Source organism: Macaca fascicularis, chromosome 8, assembly GCF_037993035.2.
Source record: "Macaca fascicularis isolate 582-1 chromosome 8, T2T-MFA8v1.1".
Classification (NCBI taxonomy): domain Eukaryota; kingdom Metazoa; phylum Chordata; class Mammalia; order Primates; family Cercopithecidae; genus Macaca; species Macaca fascicularis.
In genome coordinates, this window is record NC_088382.1 from 46526794 (window position 1) to 46549341 (window position 22548).

At 38.5% G+C, this 22548-nt stretch overlaps 1 protein-coding gene across 4 annotated transcripts in view; it reads left to right on the forward strand.

The window, feature by feature from the left end:
- The window catches only part of HOOK3 (hook microtubule tethering protein 3), a 125044-nt gene that overhangs the window by 88363 nt on the left and 14133 nt on the right, over positions 1-22548 (forward strand). For 3 of the 4 annotated variants that reach the window (XM_005563239.5, XM_065519169.2, XM_065519168.2), the window contains exons 14-17: positions 1266-1335; positions 5342-5482; positions 15902-15989; positions 20464-20498. In XM_005563239.5, coding sequence (XP_005563296.1) covers positions 1266-1335; positions 5342-5482; positions 15902-15989; positions 20464-20498 — 334 coding nt within the window. The remainder of the gene's footprint in view (positions 1-1265; positions 1336-5341; positions 5483-15901; positions 15990-20463; positions 20499-22548) is intronic. The other variant, XR_012416407.1, reaches the window with a different exon arrangement.

Here is a 22548-nt window from a genome sequence, read left to right on the forward strand (position 1 = left end):
CTTAGGTCAGGAGTTCGAGACCAGCCTGGCCAACGTGGTGAAACCCTGTCTCTACTAAAAATGCAAAAACTAGCTGGGTGTGGTGGCAGGTGCCTGTAATCCCAGCTACTCAGCAGGCTGAGGTAGGAGAATTGCTTGAACCCAGGAGACAGAGGTTGCAGTGAGCCAAGATCATGCCACTACACTCCAGCCTGGGTGACAAAGTGAGACTCCATCTCAAAAAAATAATAATAATAATAAGGAATATTTTCTATACACCTGACAGAGAGTAATATGTATGTTACATCATTACATTTTTTTTTTTTTTTTTTTTTTTTTGAGACAGAGTCTCGCTCTGTCACCCAGGCTGGAGTGCAGTGGCCGGATCTCAGCTCACTACAAGCTCTGCCTCCCAGGTTTACGCCATTCTCCTGCCTCAGCCTCCCAAATAGCTGGGACTACAGGCGCCCACCACCTCGCCCGGCTAGTTTTTTGTATTTTTAGTAGAGACGGGGTTTCACCGTGTTAGCCAGGCTGGTCTCGATCTCCTGACCTCGTGATCCGCCCGTCTCGGCCTCCCAAAGTGCTGGGATTACAGGCTTGAGCCACCGTGCCCAGCCACATCATTACATTTAAAAAGTAAGGCGGGGCACAGTGGCTCACGCCTGTAATCCCAGCACTTTGGGAGGCTCTGGCGGGAGGATCACCTGAAGTCAGGAGTTCAAGACCAGCCTGGCCAACATGGTGAAACCCCATCTCTTCTAGAAATACAAAAAATTAGTTGGGTGGGCACCTGTAATCCCAGCTACTCGGGAGGCTGAGACAAAAGAATTGCCCGACCCCAGGAGGCAGAGGTTGCAGTGAGCTGAGATCGTGCCATTGCATTCCAGCCTGGGCAACAGAGCGAGACTCCGTCTCAAAAAAAAAAAAAAAATAGAATAGAATAGAGGTTACCAGGGGATAGGGGAGGGAGGAATAGGGAATTACTGCTTAATGGTTACAGAGTTTGTGATTTGGATGATGAAAAAGTTTTGAAAATACGTAGCAGTGATGGTTACACAACATTGTGAATATACTGAATGCCATTCTGTTGTATACTTAAAAATACTTAAAATGGTATTTTTATTAAGACCACACTTAATAATATTTTAAGACCACTGTGACACGGTCCTTTACTTGAAAATTATTTTTGCTGTTAAAAATTAATGCTCAAAGTAGGGTTTCATATCGAAAGTTGTATAACTGTGTTTTCCATTAGCCTTATATTTATGTTTGTATATTTACAGGGTTAATGCCTCTTGGAAGTCAGGAGTCTTCAGACAGTCTAGCTGCAGAGATTGTTACACCTGAAATCAGGTAAGGAGATTGTGGTGTTCACATTTACACTGCACAGTATTCCTGGAGAAAACGTACTTCTCTACAATATGAAGAAGATCATTTCCTTATTCTTTCTAACCAACATTTTCAACATGAACTCAGTGTTAAATTTTTATGTTTTCAACATGTTAGAATCTTTCTTCTGCTGGCCCTATGGAAAATTGATTTGCTCACTTCAATAAGACAATCTTTCACACATACAAAGCCAATTATTATGTCCTAAGCTTGAGTATCCTCAGCAGACATTAAGCAATGAAGACATTTGGCCTGTAGACAATAGTTGTGCTTAGCTATCAGCATGCAAAATCATTAGTTATTAAGATTTGTCTGCTAACCGGCTGGGCTTGGTGGCTAACACCTGTAATCTCAGCACTTTGGGAGGCTGAGGTGGGCGGATCACAAGTTCAGGAGATCGAGACCATCCTAGCTAACATGGTGAAACCCTGTCTCTACTAAAAATACAAAAAATTAGCCAGGCGTGGTGGCAGGCACCTGTAATCCCAGGTACTCGGGAGGCTGAGGCAGGAAAATGATGTGAACCCAGGAGGCGGAGCTTGCAGTGAGCTGAGGTTGCGCCACTGCACTCCAGCCTGGGAGACAGAGCAAGACTCTGTCTCAAAAAAAAAAAAAAAAAAAGATTTATCTGCTAACCACATGGAAAGGTCTGGGAAAGACATAATGCTATAGACAGGAGGAAATGACTCCCCATCTTAAACTCCTCTTCCCTCAATCATACCTTATATTTTTTATTCATAGCATTTTTTAAATTCCATTTATTTATTTATTTATTTATTTATTTATTTATTTAGAAGCAAGGTCTTGCTCTGTCACCCAGGCTGGAGTGCAGTGGCGTGGTCACAGCTTACTTAGCAGCCTTGACCTTCTGGGCTCAAGCAATCCTCCTACCTCAGCCTGCTTAGTAGCTAGGATCTCAGGCACATGCCACCACGCCTGGCTATTTTTTGTAGAGACCGGGTTTTGCCATGTTTCCCAGGCTGGTCTTGAACTCCTTGAGCTGAAGTAATCCGCCTGCCTTGCCCTCCCAAAGTGCTGGGATTACAGGTGTAAACCACCGCACCCAGCCAGTTTCATTTATTTTTATGCATAACTAGCTTTATGTATAAAAATGAAAAATAAGGGGGGGAGACACCAAATGTCCATTAAAAGGAGACTGATTAATTCTGAATATTGCTTTTTACCTTTTTGGGGCCTATTTGCCCCTTTTTAAAATGGACACTGGCCTTGCTTCTTCATAAACTTCCTTGGTAGATACTAAATAACATTTGTGTAAGGGTTTCATACACTGTAAAAGTTGAAATAAGCTTTCAAATACTTGTTGAATAAATGGAAACAATTTGTAGTTGTTGGTTAACATTTGTTTAAGAAGGACAAACGGGCCAGGCGCAGTGGCTCACTACTGTAATCCTAGCACCTTGGGAGGTCAAGGTGGGTGGATCACCTGAGGTCAGAGTTCAAGACCAGCCTGACCAACATGGCGAAACCCTGTCTCTACTAAAAAAGTACAAAATTAGCTGGGTTTGGTGATGCATGCCTGTAATCTCAGCTACTCAGGAGGGTGAGGTAGGAGAATCACTTGAACCCAGGAGGCAGAGGTTGCAGTGAGCCGAGATCGCACCATTGCTCTCCAGTCTGGGCAACAAGAGCAAAAGTCCATCTCAAAAAAAAAAGAAGAAGTACAAACAAAAGGCGTGTAAGGCAGCACCAAGTCTGGAAGTATCTTGTGTACCTTTTTCTTTTTTGCCATCTGATATGCTACTTTATAATTGAACTAATAAGATTTGTTGAATAAATGAACACATATTTATGAACGTTTATAAGTAAGTGGTTACGTCCAAAACAACTCACAATTTTTAAGGAAACATATTGGTAATACAGTTGGTTTTTTAAACTAGGAACAATGATAGGTCAGGTGCGGTGGCTTACATGTGTAATGCCAGCGCTTTGGGAGGCCAGGGCAGGTGGATCACTTGAGGCTGGGAGTTCGAGACCATCCTGGCCAACATGGCAAAACCCCATCTCTACTAAAAATACAAAAAAATTAGCTGGGCATGCTAGCACATGCCTGAAATCCCAGGTACTCAGGAGGCTGAGGCACGAGAATCATTTGAACCTCTGAGGCAGGGTTGCAGTGAGCCTAGATGGCGCCACAGCACCCCAGCCTGGGTGACAGCTAGATTCTGTCTGCAAAAAAAAAAAAAAAAAAAAGAACAGTGATGATAAAGATTCAGCAAATAGGGCTTTTCTGAGTATGACTAGATACAGATTAAAATATGCTCTGTGTCCAGAAGAGAACTATCAAGGAAAAATGATAAACTGGGATGAAAATTTTACAACATGTTTTAGATGATGGGTTAATATTTGATACTTTTCATTGAGTTAGAGTGTGGAGAAATTGGAAATCTCATAAACTAAAGGCAAAGGCAAAAGGTTAAAATGGTACAACCTTTCTTTTGAGGAGATTGGCAGGATGTCTAATCTCTGTTAGTCTAAAAGTGCACCTATCTTTTGACCCAAAAATTACTTTTCTGGGAGTTAATCCAAAGGAAATAACCAATGATATACAGAAAAGTATATTTATAAGGCTAATCTTATTAACTTGTTAAAGCTCAAAATTGGTAGCAATCTGAATGCCCAATAATTGGGTGTTTATTAAATAAGTAACGATTTTAATGCTATGTCATTTAAAATATCCAAGTATATTTAATGATGTAAAAAGATTGTGAAATTTTAGGTGTAAATAGCAGGTACCAATGTAATTTGTACTGTGTGATCCCGTTTGAAAAATGTTTGCATGTGAGTATACGTGCATAGAATTAGAAGGCTATATTTCGGCAGTAGTCATTTTGCACTATAGTTATGGAGGGTTTATATTTTCTTTTCATTTGTCTTCCTTACAAAGTGTGTGTTTACTTTGTAACTTTCTGGAAAATATAAAGTCCCTATTGCCCATACTGAGGCAGAAGAATTGCTTGAACCCAGGAGGCGGGGGTTGCAGTGAGCCGAGATCGTGCCACTGCACTTCAGCCTGGGTGACAGAGAGGCCATCTCAAAAAAAAACAAGAAAGTCCCTGTTGCCCATAATAGAATACATCAAATTCTAAATAGTTGCTTGAATTAGATCACAGATTTGGTTCATCTTTTCAGTAGCAAAAGTAAAAGATTTATTATGTTTATAAAATAAGAGCATTGCGTGTATGTGCATGTTTCTTTCTTACTTTGATTTTTCTTTATCCACAAGAAGCTTTTCCACAGCTTTTCATAGTCTTTGGTATCTGTTCATACTGTCTTCATGGGGCCCCCTAAAGATGACCCTGTGTAAAGAAAAGAAGGAATTATATCTTCAACAAGTATGTCTTCATATGAACTAACATTTAATTATATCGTCCCTGCAGTAAATATGGTGGCAAGTTCTGTATGGATACTGTTTTTAATATCCCTTAATGTAAGCTTTTGGCATATACAGAGTCCAAAACAGTGCAGTCCGGTAACCTGATTGTAATGATCTGGCTTGTTTCAAGAATTTAATTTTACATATTACAGAAATTGGTAGTCTGAATGTCTTGAAATGATTCTTGTCGGATATAATATCTTGCCACCAAATGGTTGATAATTTAAGAGCATAGCACTAGAGATTATGTTCTCTAATAAGAATCAAATAACAGATAAATAAATGCATTCATAGTTTAAATATTTAAATCAGGGAAGAAATAGGATTTTGAAATCATATTTATTACAAATCATTGTATTTAGAGACTGTATTATTTCTATAAAGAAAATATTTAAAACCTTAAATGTAATGTCTTTGCCAGCTATAATAGCTGAATTTGTTGCACTTTATTTATTTTTCATTTCTGTTCTGGTATTAAATTTGTAAGAGTGCTTAGCTGGATTTGATACCTGTGTTGTATATTGATGCACCAAATGACTGTGTATATAATATTTAGTTTTTATTTTGTTCATTCAGGGAGAAACTTATTCGTCTTCAGCATGAGAATAAGATGTTAAAGCTTAACCAAGAAGGTTCGGACAATGAAAAAATAGCCTTATTGCAGAGCCTTCTAGATGATGCAAATCTACGCAAGAATGAACTGGAGACAGAGAATAGGTAGAGTATTATAGGTGACCGCATCTGGCTATAAGTTTTCCCTATTTGCCTTGATTCTGAATCCCTTAAACAAAGAACTGGCAGGGCATGGTGGCTCACACCTGTAATCCCAGCACTTTGGGAGGCCGAGGAGGGCAGATCGCTTGAGCTCAGGAGTTCGAGACCAGCCTGGGCAACATGGTGAATGAAACTCCATCTCTACAAAAAATGCAAAAATTAGCCAGGCATGGTGGTGCATGCCTGTGGTCCCAGCTACTCAAGAGGCAGAGGTAGAAGGATCATTTGAGCCCAGGAGGTGGAGGTTGCAGTGAGCCAAGATCACACCACTGCACTCCAGCTTGAGCAATAGAGCAAAACTCTGTCTCAAAAACAGAAAAAACACACACACACACAAAACAAAACAAAAAAACCAACAACAAAGATCTGAATTGTAGTTTGAAAAATGGCCATGTGCTGTTCTCTTTCCCTTTAAGAGAACTTGAATCCATTTCTTCACTTTTGGGCAGACTTGCCAAAAAACATTGGGCTTTTTTAGAATGGTGTCCTCTTTACTTCTTCATGCAAAATGATACCAGCTCTACCATTTATCCTTTCTAATCACTAATTAAAACTAGAGGATTTTAAAAAATCTGATAATTCAGTCTTTCACCAGAATTTCAGTTCACAGTTGTTGTCGGGCTAATAGAGTTTACCATTTCCACAGGAGTGTGCTGGAGCTCTGTTGGTGTGGGGAGAGCAGTAGCTCCCTCGTAATTGGATTGACAAAGCATTTTTCTTCTAATCTGTTATTTATTGTGACCCTAAAAGGAACTAATTCATCTTAGGAACAACTGACTTATTTTGAAAGTTTAGAATCTGCAAAATTGCTGTGACAGTTGTACACATCCTACCCTTCTTCCTGTAGCTTTACATTTTAAAGCTACTAAGATAGAATCAACAAACAGTGTAAATCAGTATAAATGCTAGAGTGATTATAAGAGCACCATCAAGCATAAACAGAAGGAGAAAATTTTACATCAACTCTTAGGAGTCTAGAGAATGAGGGATTTTTTAAAGTACTCAGAAAAAGTGGGAAGTGGAGACAGTGGAGCGGGGGAGATTGCAGGAGCAACTGGCGGGCGGGCAGTCCCTCTGGTGCAAGTGTCTTGATGTTCGCCTCATTCATCTTTTGCCTCTGGGTTGTATTTTAGTCAGAAAAGTCTCTCCCTACCCTGATATTTTTTTAGTGAGAAAACACCCACACTTTCTTCATACTGCTTTGCATTGTTTCTCACAGGCTTTATAATTATTGCTCTTTTTCCCTGAGACAGGACAGCCAATTGTCATTTATACAGTGTCCTTGTCTGTGGATGACTAATCACCACCCAAGTTCCTGTGTGACTTACTGCTGGGTACAACTTAGTGTTGTGATTGTTTCTTAAATTACAACACCGATGATGAATAACTTAGATTATGGTTGACTATGATCTATAATGATAATAACAGGTAATATTTACTAAGCACCTGTTTGTCTCAGGCATTGTGCTAGGTGTCTTAAATATGCTTTCTTACTTTATGAAAGTTTTACAGATGAGGGAACTCAGACTCAGACCGTGACTGCCTGACTCCAAAGCCTCCATACCTAATCCATACCCTCTTTCTTGCCAATTTATCTTGTACTATGTTTGCACAATATTTATTCCTTTTCCTGTCTTCCTCTCACAGGATGTTTTTTGTCCTAAGTGACTTACCCTAAGTTTGTTCTTACTGAATTTAATGAGTATTTATATTACCTTGACTCTAGCTTAATATCCTACTAGTTTACAACATTGGGTCCCACTGAGTCTGTTACAGTTTGCTCACTGCCCATGTATATCACCTGTCAGAAAGCAAAGTCTGTCATAGACCTCTAAAGTCCTTTCCAATTAGTTTTCCCAAGAGCGAGCACTTTAGCATATCTGTAATACCTGCCAGTCCTCAAACAATATTAGAAGAGGGTGGAGGGTTGAGAGAGAAGCCACATCAGGATTCCCCAGGAATTCTGCCAAAGTAGACCTGATCTTGTTTCTGTACCTCTCAGAGTGTACTATAATCTCAAGTGCACCCTGTCCCTGCATCCCACAGCTGTATGTATTCAGCAATTAGACTTTGATTAAAATGTTAACTATCTCAATCCCTGAAGTGTGGGAGAAAGAAGGTAGAGGCAATTCACATTGATAGAATACCTGCAATGTGCAGGGGCTCTGCTAGGCACACTTTAGTCTATTAAACAACCCCATGAGGTAGGCATCATAATCCTCATTTATTTTGTAGATGAACTTTTTATTTTTTTTATTTTTGTGGGTACCTAGTAGGTATATATATTTATGAGTTACATGACATAGTTTGATACAGGCATGCAGTGCATAATAATCATATTGGAGTAAACGGTGTATCCATCCTCTCAAGCATTTATCATTTATGTTATGAACAATCCCATTATACTTTCGTTATTTTTAAATGTACAATTACATTATTTATTACTATAGTCACTTTGTTGTGCTAGCAAATACTAGGTCTTATTCATTCTTTCTATTTTCATGTGCCCATTAACCTCTTCCCATTACCCTTCTTAGCCTCTGGTAACCATCCTTCTACTTTCAAGCTCCATGAATTTAATTTTTTTAATTTTTAGCTCCCACAAATAAGTGAGAGCATGTGAAGTTTGTCTTCCTGTGCCTGTTATTTCACTTAACATAATGACCTTCAGTTTCATGCATGTTTTTACAAATGATAGGATTTCATTCTTTTTTATGGCTAAATAGTGCTACATTGTGTTCTGCATCTACATATACCACATTTTCTGTGCCTATTAATTTTTTTATTTTATTTTATTTTTTTGAGACAGGATCTCACTCTGTCACCCAGGCTGGAGCGCAGTGGTATGATCACACTCAACCTCCCAGGCTCAAGCTATCCGTCCATGTCAGCCTCTGAGTAGCTGGGACTATAGGTGTACACCACCATGCCTGGCTGATTTTTTAATTTTCTGGAGAGACAGGATCTCCCTGTGTTGCCCAGGCTGGTTTCAAACTCCTGGACTCAAGGGATCCTCCCACCTCAGCATCCCAAAGTGCTGGCATTATAGGCATGAACCACCATGTCCAGCCTCTTTTGAGATATAAATATCTGTTTAGAATAAATATGTTTAGATCTTTTGTCTTTTTTTTTTTTTTTTGAGGATCTCACTCCTTCACCCAGGCTGGAGTACAGTGGCACAATCACAGCTCACTGCTGCCTTGACAGCCCGGGCTCAAGTGATCCTCCCACCTCATCTTCCAAGTGACTGAGATTACAGGCATGTGCCACCATGCCCAGGTAATTTTTTCTATTTTTTTGTAGAGATGGGGTTTTGCCATGTTGCCCAGGCTAGTCTTAAACACCTGGGCTCAAGCAATCCACCAACCTTAGCCTCCCAAAGTGCTGGGATTACAGGGATGAGACACCATGCCCGGCCCTCCTTGTGCCTATTTTTAAAATTGGGTTATTAGAGTTTTTCCTGTAGAGTTGTTTGAGCTCCTTATATATTCTGGTTAGTCATCCCTTGTGAGATGGGGAGTTTGCATGTATTTTCACCCATTCTGTTGGATGTCTCTCACTTCGTTGGTGGTTTCCTTTGCTGTGCAGAAGCTTTTTAATTTGATATGATCCCATTTGTTCCTTTTTGCTTTGGTTCCCTGGACTTATGGAGCATTACTCAAGAAATCTTTGTCCACACCAATGTCCAGGGAGCGTTTCTCCAGTTTCATTTTATTATTTTCAGGTCTTAGATTTAAATCTTTGATCCATTTTTATTGGATTTTTGTATATTGCAAGAGATAGGGGGTCTAGTTTCATTATTTTGCATAATGATATCCAGTACCATTTATTGAAGAGACTGCCCTTTCCCCAGAGTTAAGTTCTTGGCATCTTTGTTAAAATAAGTTCACTGTAGATGTATAGATTTATCTCTGACTTCTCTATTCTGTTCCACTGATCTGTGTGTCTGTTTTTATGTAAGTGCCGTGCTGTTTTGGTTACTATAGGTCTGTAGTATAATTTGAACTCAGGTAACATGATTCCTCCAGTTTTGTTCTTTTTGCTTAGAATAGCTTTGGTTATTCTGGGTAGTTTGTGGTTCCGTATAGATTTTAGGATTGTTTTTTCTATTTCTGTGAAGAATATCATTGGTATTTTAATAGGGATTATTTTGAATCTATAGATAGCTTTGGGTAATATGGATTTTGTTGTTGTTGTTGTTGTTGTTGTTGTTTTGGGGTTGGAGTCTGTCTCTGTCGCCCAGGCTGGAGTGCACTGGCACTATCTCAGCTCTTTGCAACCTCCACCTCCCAGGTTCAAGCGATTCTCTTGCCTCAGCCTCCTGAGTAGTTGGGACTATAGGCATGAGCCACTACGCCCAGTTAATTTTTGTGTTTTTAGTAGAGACAGGGTTTTGCCCTGTTGGCCAGGCTGGTCTCAAACTCCTGACCTCAGGTGATCCACCCACCTCAGCCTTCCAAAGTGCTGGGATTACAGGCGTGAGCCACCATGCCTGGCCAACAATAGGCCAAAGTATGGCACTTGGACATACTGAGTACTTTGTTGTTGTTGTTGTTTTTTCCTTTCAGTGGAGAACTGGGTCTCACTAAATTGCCCAGGCAGGTCTCACACTCCTGGGCTCAAGCTATATCATCCTACCTCTGCCTCCCTAAGAGCTAGGATTACCGATGTGAGCCACTGCACCCAGCATGGACATTTTAACAATACTGGTTCTTCTAATTCATGAACATAGAATATCTTTCCATTTTTTTGTGTCTTCAATTTCTTGCATCAGTGTTTTACAGTTTTAATTGTAGAGATCATTCACTTCTTTGCTTAATTCCTAGGTATTTTATTTTAGCTGTAGTGATCATAAATGGGATTCTTGATTTCTTTTTCAGATTGTTTGCTGTTGGCCTATATAAATGTTACTGATTTTTGGCTGGGCCTGGTGTTTCATGCCTGTAATCCCAGTACTTTGGGAGGCTGAGGCGGGTGGATCACGAGTTTAGGAGATCGAGACCATCCCAGCTAACACAGTGAAACCCTGTCTCTACTAAAAATACAAAAAATTAGCCGGGCATGATGGCGGGCACCTATAGTCCCAGCTACTCGGGAGGCTGAGGCAGGAGAATTGCATGAACCCAGGAGGTGCAGCTTGTAGTGAGCTGAGATCGTGCCACTGCACTCCAGCCTGGGTGACAGAGTGAGACTCTGTCTCAAAAAAAAAAAAAAAAAGACATGTTACTGATTTTTGGCCAGGTGCGGTGGCTCTTGCCTGTAATCCCAGCACTTTGGGAGGCTGAGGTGGGAGGATCGAGACCATCCTGGCCAACATGATGAAGCCCAGCTCTACTAAAAATACAAAAATTAGCCAGGTGTGGTGGTGCATGCCTGTAGCCCCAGCTACTCAGGGGGTTGAGGCAGGAGAATTGCTTGAACCCCGGAGGCGGAGGTTGCAGTGAGCCGAGATCATGCCACTGCCCCGCAGCCTGGCCACAGAGTGAGACCCCATCTCAAAAAAAAAAAAGAAAGAAATGTTACTGATTTTTGTATGTTGATTTGTAATTTGACTTCTTCCTTTCTTAATTAGATGCCCTTTATTTCTTTCTCTTGTCTGATTGCTCTAGCTAGGACTTCTGGTACTGTGTTGAATAACAGGATGATAGTGAGCATCCTTGTCCTGTTCCTGATCTTAGAGGAAAGACTTTCAGTTTTCCCTCATTCAGTATGATACTAGCTATGGGTCTTTCATATGTAACTTTTATTATATTGAGGTATGTTCCTTTTATACCCAGTTGTTTGAGAGTTTTTATATAAATTGTTGAATTTTATCAAATGCTTTTTCAACATCAATTGAAATGATCGTATGGTTTTTGTCCTTTATTCTGTTGATATAATGTGTCACATTAGTTGGTATGAGGATGTTGAACCATCCTTGCATACCTGGGATCAATCCCATTTGGTCATAATAAATGATCTTTTTAATGTGTTGTTGAATTTGGTTTGCAGTATTTTATTGAGGATTTTTGCATCAATATTCATTAGTTATATTGGCCTATACTTATATGTATATATATTTTTTTAAGACAGGATCTTATGCTGTCGCTCAAGCTGGAGTGCAGTAACTTAGTAGAGCCAGGTTTTCACCATGTTGGCCAGGCTGGTCTCAAACTCTTGACATCAAGTGATCCACCTGCCTTGGCCTCCCAAAGTGTTGGGATTACAGGCGTGAGCCACTGTGCCTGGCCTATAGTTTGTTTTGTTTGTTTGTTTGTTTGTTTGTTTTTTCTTTTGATGCATCTTTGTCTCATTTTCGTATCAGGATAATACTTGCCACATAGAATGAGCTTGGAGGTATTCCTTCTTCCTCTATTTTTCAGAATAGTTTGAGTAGGATTGGTATTAGTTCTTCTTTAAATGTTTTATAGAATTTGCCAGTGAAGTCATCGGATCTGGGGCCTTTCTTTATTGGGAGACTTTTTATTATGGCTTCCATCTTGTTACTTGCTATTAGTCTGTTCAGGTTTTGGATTTTTTCATGATTCAATCTTGGTAGATTGTATGTGTCTAGGAATTTATTCATTTCTTCTAGATTTTTCAATTTTTTGGCATATAGGTGCTCATAATAACCAGTAATTCTTTGAATTTCTCTGGTATCAGTTTTGATGTCTCATTTTTCATCTCTGATTTTATTTATTTGGGTCTTCTCTCTTTTTTTCTTAGTCTGGCTAAAGGTTTGTCAATTTATCTTTTTTAAAAACTGGTTTTTGTTTTGTTGCTCTTCTGTATTGTTTTCTTCATTTCAAATTCATTTATTTCTGCTCTGATCCTTATTTATTTATTTATTTATTTATTTATTTATTTAGAGACAGAGTCTCTGTCACCCATGCTGGAGTGTAGTGGCACGATGGCTCACTGCAACCTCCACCTCCTGGGTTCAAGCTATTCTCTTGCCTCAGTCTCCAGAGTAGCTGGTACTACAGGCGTGCACCACCACCCCTGGCTAATTTTTGTATTTTTAGTTGAGATGGGGTTTCACCATGTTGGCCAGGCTTGTCTCAAACTCCTAACCTCAAGTGATCCAACCACGTTGGCCTCCCAAAGTGCTAGGGTTACAGGTGTGAGCCACCACGCCCACCCTGCTCTTATCTTTATTATTTCTTCTACTAATTTTGTGTTTTGTTTGCTTTTCCTTTTCTAGTTCTTTAAGTGGCATTGTTAGGTTGTTTATTTGAAGTTTTTCTCTTTTTTGATGTAGATACTTATGCCTATAAATTTCCCTCTTACTACGGCTTTTGCTGTATCCCATAGTTTTGGTATGTTGTGTTTCCATTATCATTTGTTTCAATAAATTTTTCAGCTTCCTTCTTGATTTCTTCATTGACCCACTGGTCATTCAGGAACATATTGTTGAATTTCCATGTGTTTGTATAGTTTCCAAAATTTCTTTTGTTACTGATTTCTAGTTTTACTGTGTTCAGAGAAGATGCTTGGTATTATTTCAGTTTTTTTAGTATTTTATAGATGTACTTTTTTCATAAATATTTTACTTATATTTATGTTACTTACATACTTCATACTTTAACAGTTCCACTATTATTTTTGCTCACCTATTCCCCATTGAGAGAATTTAGCTGTTTTTAAACCATTCCAAAGACCATCTTGATACACACTGGGTTGTGTTTTATGATGTTTACAATGGCTTCCACCTAGTAGGCTTACAATATTGTTTGATGAAATAATCTCAAAAATGACTAAGATGGATAGTTGAAATAATCTTTTAGTTGGATACATATTTCCACTTTGCTTTCTGAAAAGACTGAACAGTATTACGGTATTACTAGTAATGTGTTTATGGACCTGTGTCCCCATATTGAATGTGGATTTTTCAGATAATTTATCCTTTTGTTACTCAAAACCACTCAGATTTTTTTACCTTGATGTGAAAAAGTTATTATAGCTTTAATTACATTTTTATTGTGATCCTTTCTAAATTATAAACCTATAATGTCTTGTAATTTAAGTAAAAAAATTTCTCATTAAACTTTTTGGCTATTTGGATTCTAAACACTTGTTGTCTTGTTTTCTCCTTAATTTGGAGCAGTCTGGCTTCTACTACTACCATTTCACGAAAGTATTCCTTACTAAGATAACTGGTCATCTCTTAAATGGCCAATCCCGTAGCAGCACTCAAGACTTTATCTTTCCTCATCTTTCTACTATATTCAGTGTTGTTATTCAGTTCCCCCTTCTTCAAATTTTTTATTTCAATAATGGCCTTCTCTTATATTCTCTGTCATTCTCTGATATTCTTCAGGGTGAGGTTCCTCTTTCTACTCCTTGGTTGATCCGCCATGGGCCATCTTTGTTAGTCTTTTACACTGTTTTTCACACTCTTTCTAGACAATATCATTTTTGCTCATGGCCTCAGTTAACTCCAAATGGCTCCCAAATCTGTATGTTCAACTCAGGTTTCTCTGTGCTTTAGATTAAGGTATCTAGCTGTTTGACAAATTTCTAGGCATTTCATTTTCAACAAATGTAAAATCAGATCCCTATATTTCTTTCTTATCCTGTTCCTTTTGTCTTACCTTCTCAGTGAATACCAAAATCCTTGTATTCTTTTGCCTTTTCTCAAGATAGTTCCTCCTCTGTCCCTTTCTATTTCCTCCTCTGTCCTTTTCTATTTCAGGCATATTTAGTAATAATAATAGTAATAATAGCATTCATCTTCATGCCTGCTCTTGAACATTTTAAATAATATCTTCCATTGTAAAACCAAAGTGATCTGTCTGACATGCTACCTGTATGATCTGTCTAACCATGTTTTCCCTTCTTGCAATACTTCAGTATCACCCAACACCTTTGGAAGTAAGCTAGTCTCCTGAATGTTGCATCATGACCTAGAGAATTTATGAAAGTCAAACCATGGGCTGGGCGCGGTGGCTTATACCTGTAATCCCAGCACTTTGTGAGGCTGAGGTGGGTGGATCACCTGAGGTCAGGAGTTCGAGACCACCCTGACCAACATAGTAAAACCCTATCTCTACTAAAAATACAAAAATTAGCCAGTCGTGGTGGTGCGCATCTGTAATCCCAACTACTCAGGGAGCTGAGGCATGAGGATTGGTTGAGCCTGGGAGGCGGAGGTTGCAGTGACCTGAGATTGCACCATTGCACTCCAGGCTGGGCGACAGAGGGAGACTCCATCTCAAGGAAAAAAAAAAGAAAAAAAGAAAAAGATAAAAGAAAGTCAAACTGTGGAGTCAGCATTATTTAAGGTTGTCTGAGTTATTCCAGTTTCAGCTTGAGGCTTGCTGATTACAGGGTAATCCCAGCAGACACTTTGTATTCCATACATGGTTGTGCTGATCTCCTTTTCCCCAGTTTCTCTCCAGCCATTCTTCCTCTCATAACATACTCATCATCATACCATTCCTGAATTCACTGCATCTTCTTATTTTTCTGCATACTTTGGACATACTGACCTCTGTCTTGAATCTCCTTTCCACTCATAACCCACAGATGTTTTATTTATTATTCTAGTCTCATTTCAAGTCCAGTGTATTTTAACTCGTCCAGAGAGTTACTGTTTCTTTGACCAACTATCAGTTTTATATGCATCTATGTACCACTTGGAAGTTTTTATCTGATTGTATTTTATTTGTTTACACTTTTTCCTCCCCACTGGGCTTTAATTCCGTGAGGGCAGGGATCTTTTGTGTGTGTGTGTGTGTGTGTGTGTGTGTGTGTGTGTGTGAGGCAGGGTCTCACCCTGTTGCCCAGACTGGAGTGCAGTGGCACGAACACAGCTCACTTCAGCCTCGACCTCCTGGGCTCAAGCAATCTTCCTACCTCATCCCCACAAGTAGCTGGGACTTACAGGTGCTCACCACCATGCCTGACTGATTTTTGTATTTTTGATAGAGATGGGGTTTCACCATGTTGGCCAGGCTGGTCTCAAACTGCTGAGCTCATACAGTCTGTCTACCTCGGCCTCCCAAAGTGCTGGCATGGGCCACCATGCCCTGCCTGAGTGCAGAGATCTTTTAATACTAATGCTGAGCACAGTCCTTGAGACATAGTCTTCATAAACATGTATTGAAGTGAATTTCAGAGAAATATGCATAACTACATTGGTTCTAAAATATGTGCCCACCCAAACACTGTGTTAGAAGTCATCATTCGAAATTTCAAGCAATACCAAAAATAATCAGAAAAGTAAGCTGCCACTCATGACATTAGGCCACTACTATACTACTACTGCTATAACATGAGACTTTATTTTGTTAATTATACTTTCTAACTGATATGACAACCTAAGGAAAAAAGGCATACATAAGTCACTACTTGGAAAATTAATGTACATTTCATTTCTAGGCTGGTGAATCAAAGACTTCTGGAAGTACAGTCACAAGTTGAAGAATTACAAAAATCTTTACAGGATCAAGGCTCAAAAGCAGAAGATGTAAGTTTTAATATGTACCAACCATGGTCTGTCAGTTTCACAATGTTGAGAAATAACTTTTATTTTTTATTTGATGTTTTTTATCAAAATAATTTAGTGTTATATTGGTTATAGAAAAGAAACAGTGTTTTCCTTTTTACTAACATTCCTTATAAAAAGCACCAGATCTGTCTCTTCAGATTAACTCTGCTGGGAATTAGAAATTCATTTCTAGTTACCAACTGAGGAATTAATTGAGGCTTTATGTTTTAAATATGCTCAACTCAGTGTTCAAAGATGAAGTATAGGGTTTTTCCCCTTTGGTCAAAAAAAAATTGCTAGTGGGAATTTGGAATGTTCAAGTAGAAATTTTTAATATAAAAGTGATTTTAAGAAAATACTGCTGTCCCTAGAATTGCATTTTCTCTAAATCTCTGAATCCCTCTTACTCCTTCTGTTCCCCAACACTGGCCCTTTTTTTACATCCCCCAGCACTCTGCATCTCTGTCACAACTCTGCACACTTGCACTAGAATAGTGTAAATGTATCAGCCAAGGACTGCCTTTCTTCACACCTGCGTTTTAACCTTCTATCACAGTACTTAGGTAGCACATAGTCGTCTATCTCTGGCAAAAGTGTAAGTCAAATTTTGCAAATCCTTTATGTTCAATGAACAGTAAACAACAGAGCTAAGACTTAAAGAGTGTTCAAAAATAATGTAAAGAGGAGAAAAAACAAAATTTTGGTGATCAGTCTTTGCTTCAACCAGATGTTTTGTTTCTTTCCTGTTACCAGTGTAATTTGCTGTAAACTCTGGCATTTGAGCATAAATGTTTGTTTCCATTGATAGAGTCATTTTGGAGGATTAACTTCAAAACTATAGATGTAGCCAATTCCATTTGGCCTTTTTAACATAAGAGGATATAAAAACAAAAGGAACCAAAGAAAGGGAGTTAAGTATGTTACTTAAAATTTGTGAATACTAGATACAAAAAGCTCATCCATGGCCTAGCTTAATGAGTTTCTCCAGACATCATCTTGTGTATATTGGTAACATGTTCTTCATTCTAACATGAGTGATGTTAGCTCATCCCTTAATCAATGCGTTGGCAGTCCTTGTTAGATTCCCAGATTGATTTCTGATTCCTAAAATTGTCACCAACATTTAAACTTCCGTATGCCCTTATTAAAATTTAAAACATGTTTTTATTCAAAATGCTAAATCACAAAGAGGTGAAACAAAACTACATGAGTGTATTAAAATATTACTAAGCCTAATTAAGTATCTTAGAGATGAACTGAATGGGGCAACATTTCTTAATTCAGTGAAATCACTAGGTCCTTTAAACTGAGATAAATGTAAAATCCATTCTGGTCTCTAAAAGTCTGAGGAGACTTTTATTGATTTGTTATGGGAGTGAGGGAAGGGCATGTGGTACATGGGAAGTAAAAATGGTGAAATATCAGAATCAACTTAAACTTCAGTGTTACAATGATGGCCATTGTGCATGGTTCTCTTACATTAAAACATAAAAGCATTTATTCTTCAAAAGATAATTTGGCATAGCTTGATTAGGTATCACTATGGTAATCAAATCTAATTAAATATGCTGTGGGCCATTACTTTAACAGAACGTATTTCAGAAGTGAGATGCCAGCCGTGTCAAGTACTATTTACATAAACTCGTCCATTTATTTGATTGTCCAGATGCCAATGTCTTACTGTAAACTAAGCAGAACTTTGCTCTGAGCTCTTTTCTATATGTAGAAAAGATTCAGATAGCTGAAACCGTGCCTCCAAATGGCTTAGAGAAATAAATAGTACAGTACAGGATATATGGTTCTTGCCCCAGCAAATATTTTTATGTTTTTGTCTTACTTTTCTCTTTCTCTAACTTAAGAGTGTTGCATCTCGGGAATGTACAACACATAAAGCAACCTGCCAAAGGAAATGGTCTTCTCTGGAGAAGAACAACATAACTTCTGCCAGCTTCTGTTATCAAAAGCACAGTCCTTTCATGTAATCTTAAGTCAGAGTAGAAGGGGTTGCACATTTTTATTATTATTTTTATGTAATTTGTTTTTAGCATGGAAGCAGAAAAACATTGTTATATCCAGCCATATGGATAATTTGAGCTAGCCACAATATATAAAACTTTAGAACACAAGACAGGATGAGGAGACAGTAGAAAAAAGAAAAATGTACATTTCTTTTAAAAAAGTGCATATCTTGGGCTGGGCACAGTGGCTCACACCTGTAATCCTAGCACTTTGGGAGGCCGAGGTAGGCGGATCATGAGGTCAGGAGATTGAGACCATCCTGATTAACATGGTGAAACACCGTCTCTACTAAAAATACATAAAAAATTAGCCGGGCATAGTGGTGGGTGCCTGTAGTCCCAGCTACTCGGGAGGCTGAGGCAGGAGAATGGCGTGAACCCGGGTGACAGATCTTGCAGTGAGCAGAGATTGTGCCACTGCACTCCAGCCTGGGCAACAGAGCGAGACTCCATCTCAAAAAAAAAAAAAAAAAGTGCATATCTTTTATTTCTGTTCATGAATTACTAAATCGTTCCTTCTCTTGGCTGCTGTGTTTGCTTCATACTAATTTGTCCTCTCTGTCTCTTGGCATGGTTTCTGCTCAAGGCTATTGTAAGTATGGCTTCCTTTTCATTTTTATATAGTGAGCAGTTTTTGGATTTAGACTGCCATCATAGTTGATGGTATGGAAAATTTTATTAAGGTAGTTTTGTACAAAATGAATATCTGGATTACTTGCCTTGTAGGTTTAGGACCTTTACAATTAAGATACTTAAAGGTTATCGAACTCTTAAAGAGTCAACCGACAAGAAGTCTGCTCTTGGTTTTATTCCCCATTCCACTCCTGTTCCATCCCATTATTATAATTAATTCATTTATATAAATTATCTTGATACAGTCTACCCTCCTTCTGCCCCGTGCTTTGGTAGGAACAGTCTTCAGTTTGGAGAGGCACTGCAGCATAGGAAGCATGGAGTTGAAGGCCATGCATGGACTCTGGGGTCTGGCAGACCTGCGTTTTGGATCTGCCACTTGAAAGCTACTAAATGTTCTCCAGCCTGTCCTTCCTCAACTGTAACGTGGGGCTATTGTTACACAGGCTGTGAAGTTTACATATGACAGTGTCTATGACACGATTTAGAGCATTGTTTGGCATATTAACCACCCATTTAACCATTTTATTATATATCTTCTCAGAGTTAAAGTTTTGCTAGACTCTAATCAAATCATAAGCACAGAATTAAAGTTTCTAAAAAGTATTTACATTTTACCCCTGTGCTAAAGAAGGAATGAGCAGTAATCGAAAGTTAATAGAGTTGGCCGGGTGCAGTGGCTCACACCTGTAATCCCAGCACTTTGGGAGGCCGAGGGTGGGAGGAGGATCACTGAAGCCCACAAGTTAGAGACCAGCTTGGGCAACAAAGTGAGACCCTGTTTCTATTTTTTTATTTTTTATAAAATAAAGTTAACAGGGTTATCTTTTTGTATATTTGGAAAGCGGTGATAGAGGACATGTGGATCTACTGAGGTAACTATAGTTAACATATTGAGGAAAGAAGTGAAAGTTGAAGTATTACAGAGCTGTGTTAGAATGGAAATGAATAAAAATTTATGGTAATTATTATCAAAAGAACTTAGTGTGAGGGTTCCTTTTCCCTCATCACTGGCGTTGATTGGACAATTTGTTTTATAAGCCTATATTAATTGGGTTTTGACTGAATTAATTATATAACCATTTATCTCAAAATGTTTCATAAAATTGATTAATAGTATGTACTGTGTAAGTTTAATTATGAAATTTAGTGGTCTTATAGAGAATGTCTTTATTGTTTATTTTTAGGTCAATTTTGATCTGCTTTTCAGGAGCCTTTTTTTTTTTTTTTTTTTTTTTTTTTTTACCCAGTGAAAGCTACATTCTCCAACATATTAAAGGTTGTGCATATGCTATCCTTCACATTCCCATACCATTGCATAAATTATTTGTAACCTGTGCATTTTCATAAGTCACTGATTAAGTCAGACGTATTTATAGAAGCTGACCCAATACTTTATCATGACTCAAGGAAAATAGCAGATAAGTGTCTTAAAGGAAATCTATTATTACTAGGGTCCTGTCTGCCTACCAAATCCAGGAATATTAGGTCTATAATTAAGTGGCTTTTTCATTCCTATTTTATTCATCTGCCTGATTATAAATAGAGAATTCATATATATATCCAAGTTGTGGGTATTTCATACTGATTGTCATCCCTTAGGGGGATGTAATTATAATCTAATTACATGTCTCCTTTTATTAAAGAGATTTAAACTGGGGTACATTGTGTGTTTTCAGCTCTTTGACCAAACAAATTACTGAGAGCTCACTCAAAATTCTGACTATTGTACTTTTAACTTAAAAAAATATTATTTTAGTTAAAATATGAGGTAATAAACTAACTTTGTTTTTCATTTTTAGTCAGTCCTTCTAAAAAAGAAGCTTGAAGAACATCTGTAAGTATAAAAGCTGTTGAGGCTGATTCTTCTATAGTGGAACAGACGTGCTTTGTGTTAGGTAGTTATGGGTGTGTCTAGGCGTTGGCATAGGTGGCCCTTGAAGAGATAGAAAATTATAATATATATTAAGAGAGTCTGAAGGGTCACTCCCGCCCAAGGTTCTCAGGTCAGAATAATGACTGCTTTAGAACTGCCTTCTCAAATGAGACTTTAGGGTTTTCTCTCTTTGTGATAATCATAGTTAGGAGTTTGAGACACTCTAGATCATGGGTCAGACACCTCTTTCTATAAGGGTCAGATAATAATTGTTTTTTAGGAGTTGAAAGCTGGTCTCTGTCACAGCCACTGAGCTCTGCAGTTGTAGCTTGAAAACAACCATAGACAATACATCAATTAATGGTTGTGACCATGTTGTAGTAAAACTTTATAGATACAAACAGGCAGCAGGCTGGTTTTGGCCCATGGACTATAGCTTGCCAGCTCTAAAGTATTGCCAGCTTAATCTATTTATTTAAAAAAAAAATTTTAAGAGACAGGGTCTTTTAAAAAAGAGACCCTGTCTTTAAGAGACTCTAAGGTCTTTAGGAGACAGGGTCACTATGTTGCCCAGGCTGGACTTGAACTCCTGGTTTCAAGTGATCCTCCTGCCACAGCCTTCTGAGTAGCTGGGATTACAAGTACATGCCACCACACGCAGTCTAATATTCTTTCTTAAGTAAATTTTTTAAAGTCTGTGAAAACTTGTCAGTAGATTTTCAAATATTTCCTTGAGTTACAAACAAGAACTTTTTGGTATAAAAGGTAAAGTAAATTTTAAAATATTCACATTTGTTTTTTCATGAAGAAGAAATCTTCTCTCTTTATCTCTAACTGAGGTTGACCATATTAGAAATGTTTCATAATTTTTCTTGCACCCCTTCTCATCCTTTTCTAGCAAAACTCCTGGCAAGCATTGAATTAGTGACTATGAATTGATAGCCCGTTAAAGTGTTACAACTTTACACTGTGCTAAACCAGACATCCTCAGTACCACAAAGATAATTTGGATTTATTCTACTAGGATGGGAAAGAAATTCTCTTCTCTGGCAATTTGCCTCATGCTATCCAGTTGGTGTTTTTGTGTTTTAAATGGTAAATACGGGAGACACAAGATACTCCTGGCAACAGATTTGCTAGCAATTCTAGCAGTGGGCAGATTCTTAATGTACTAGAACAGAAAATATTACTTTTGCCTTTCGTGAGATTACCTGCAATGAGAATTTAGTACTGAATTCTGTCCTTTAAAAAAAAATTCTCATTCCTTTATGGCAAAAAATATAATGCCTGTCATTTCATAAAACTACCAACTGACCATTATTCTGTGCTCAGTCATTTACATGGTGAAAAATCTTCATCAGAAAGGATTTATTAGTGAAGATGGAGACTGTTAGTTCCTATAGCTGCCATGTCAAATTACCATACACTGGATGGTTTATGGCAACATAAATTTATTCTCTCATAGTTCTGGAGGCTAGAAGAACCAAGGTGGCAGCAGGCTGGTTCCTTCTAGAGGTTTGGAGGGACATTCTGCTCTGTGCTCCTTGTTGTTGCTGGTAACCGCCAGCAGTCCTGATGTTTTTGGTTGTAGACAGATCACTCCAGTTTCTTTCTCCACCTTCACATGTCATTCTTTGTATGCCTGTGTCTCGTGACCTACTGATAAGGATGCCAATCATTGGATTTAGGGCGTTCCCTGATCCAGTGTGCCCTCATCTTAACTAATTATATCTATAAACACCCAATTTCCAAATATTGTTACATTCACATATCCTAGGAATTAAAACTTCAATTTTTCTTTTTAGGAGACACAATTCAGCCCACCACAGGAGCCACAGATATCTCCAAATAGGGCCAGCGTCATGCACATTTAAAGTGACAATGGGCTGGGTATGGTGGCTCACGCCTGTAATACCAGCACTTTGGGAGGCCAAGGCATGTCAGTCGCTTGAGGTCAGGAGTTTGAGACCAGCCTGGCCAACATGGTGAAACTCTGTCTCTACTAAAAATA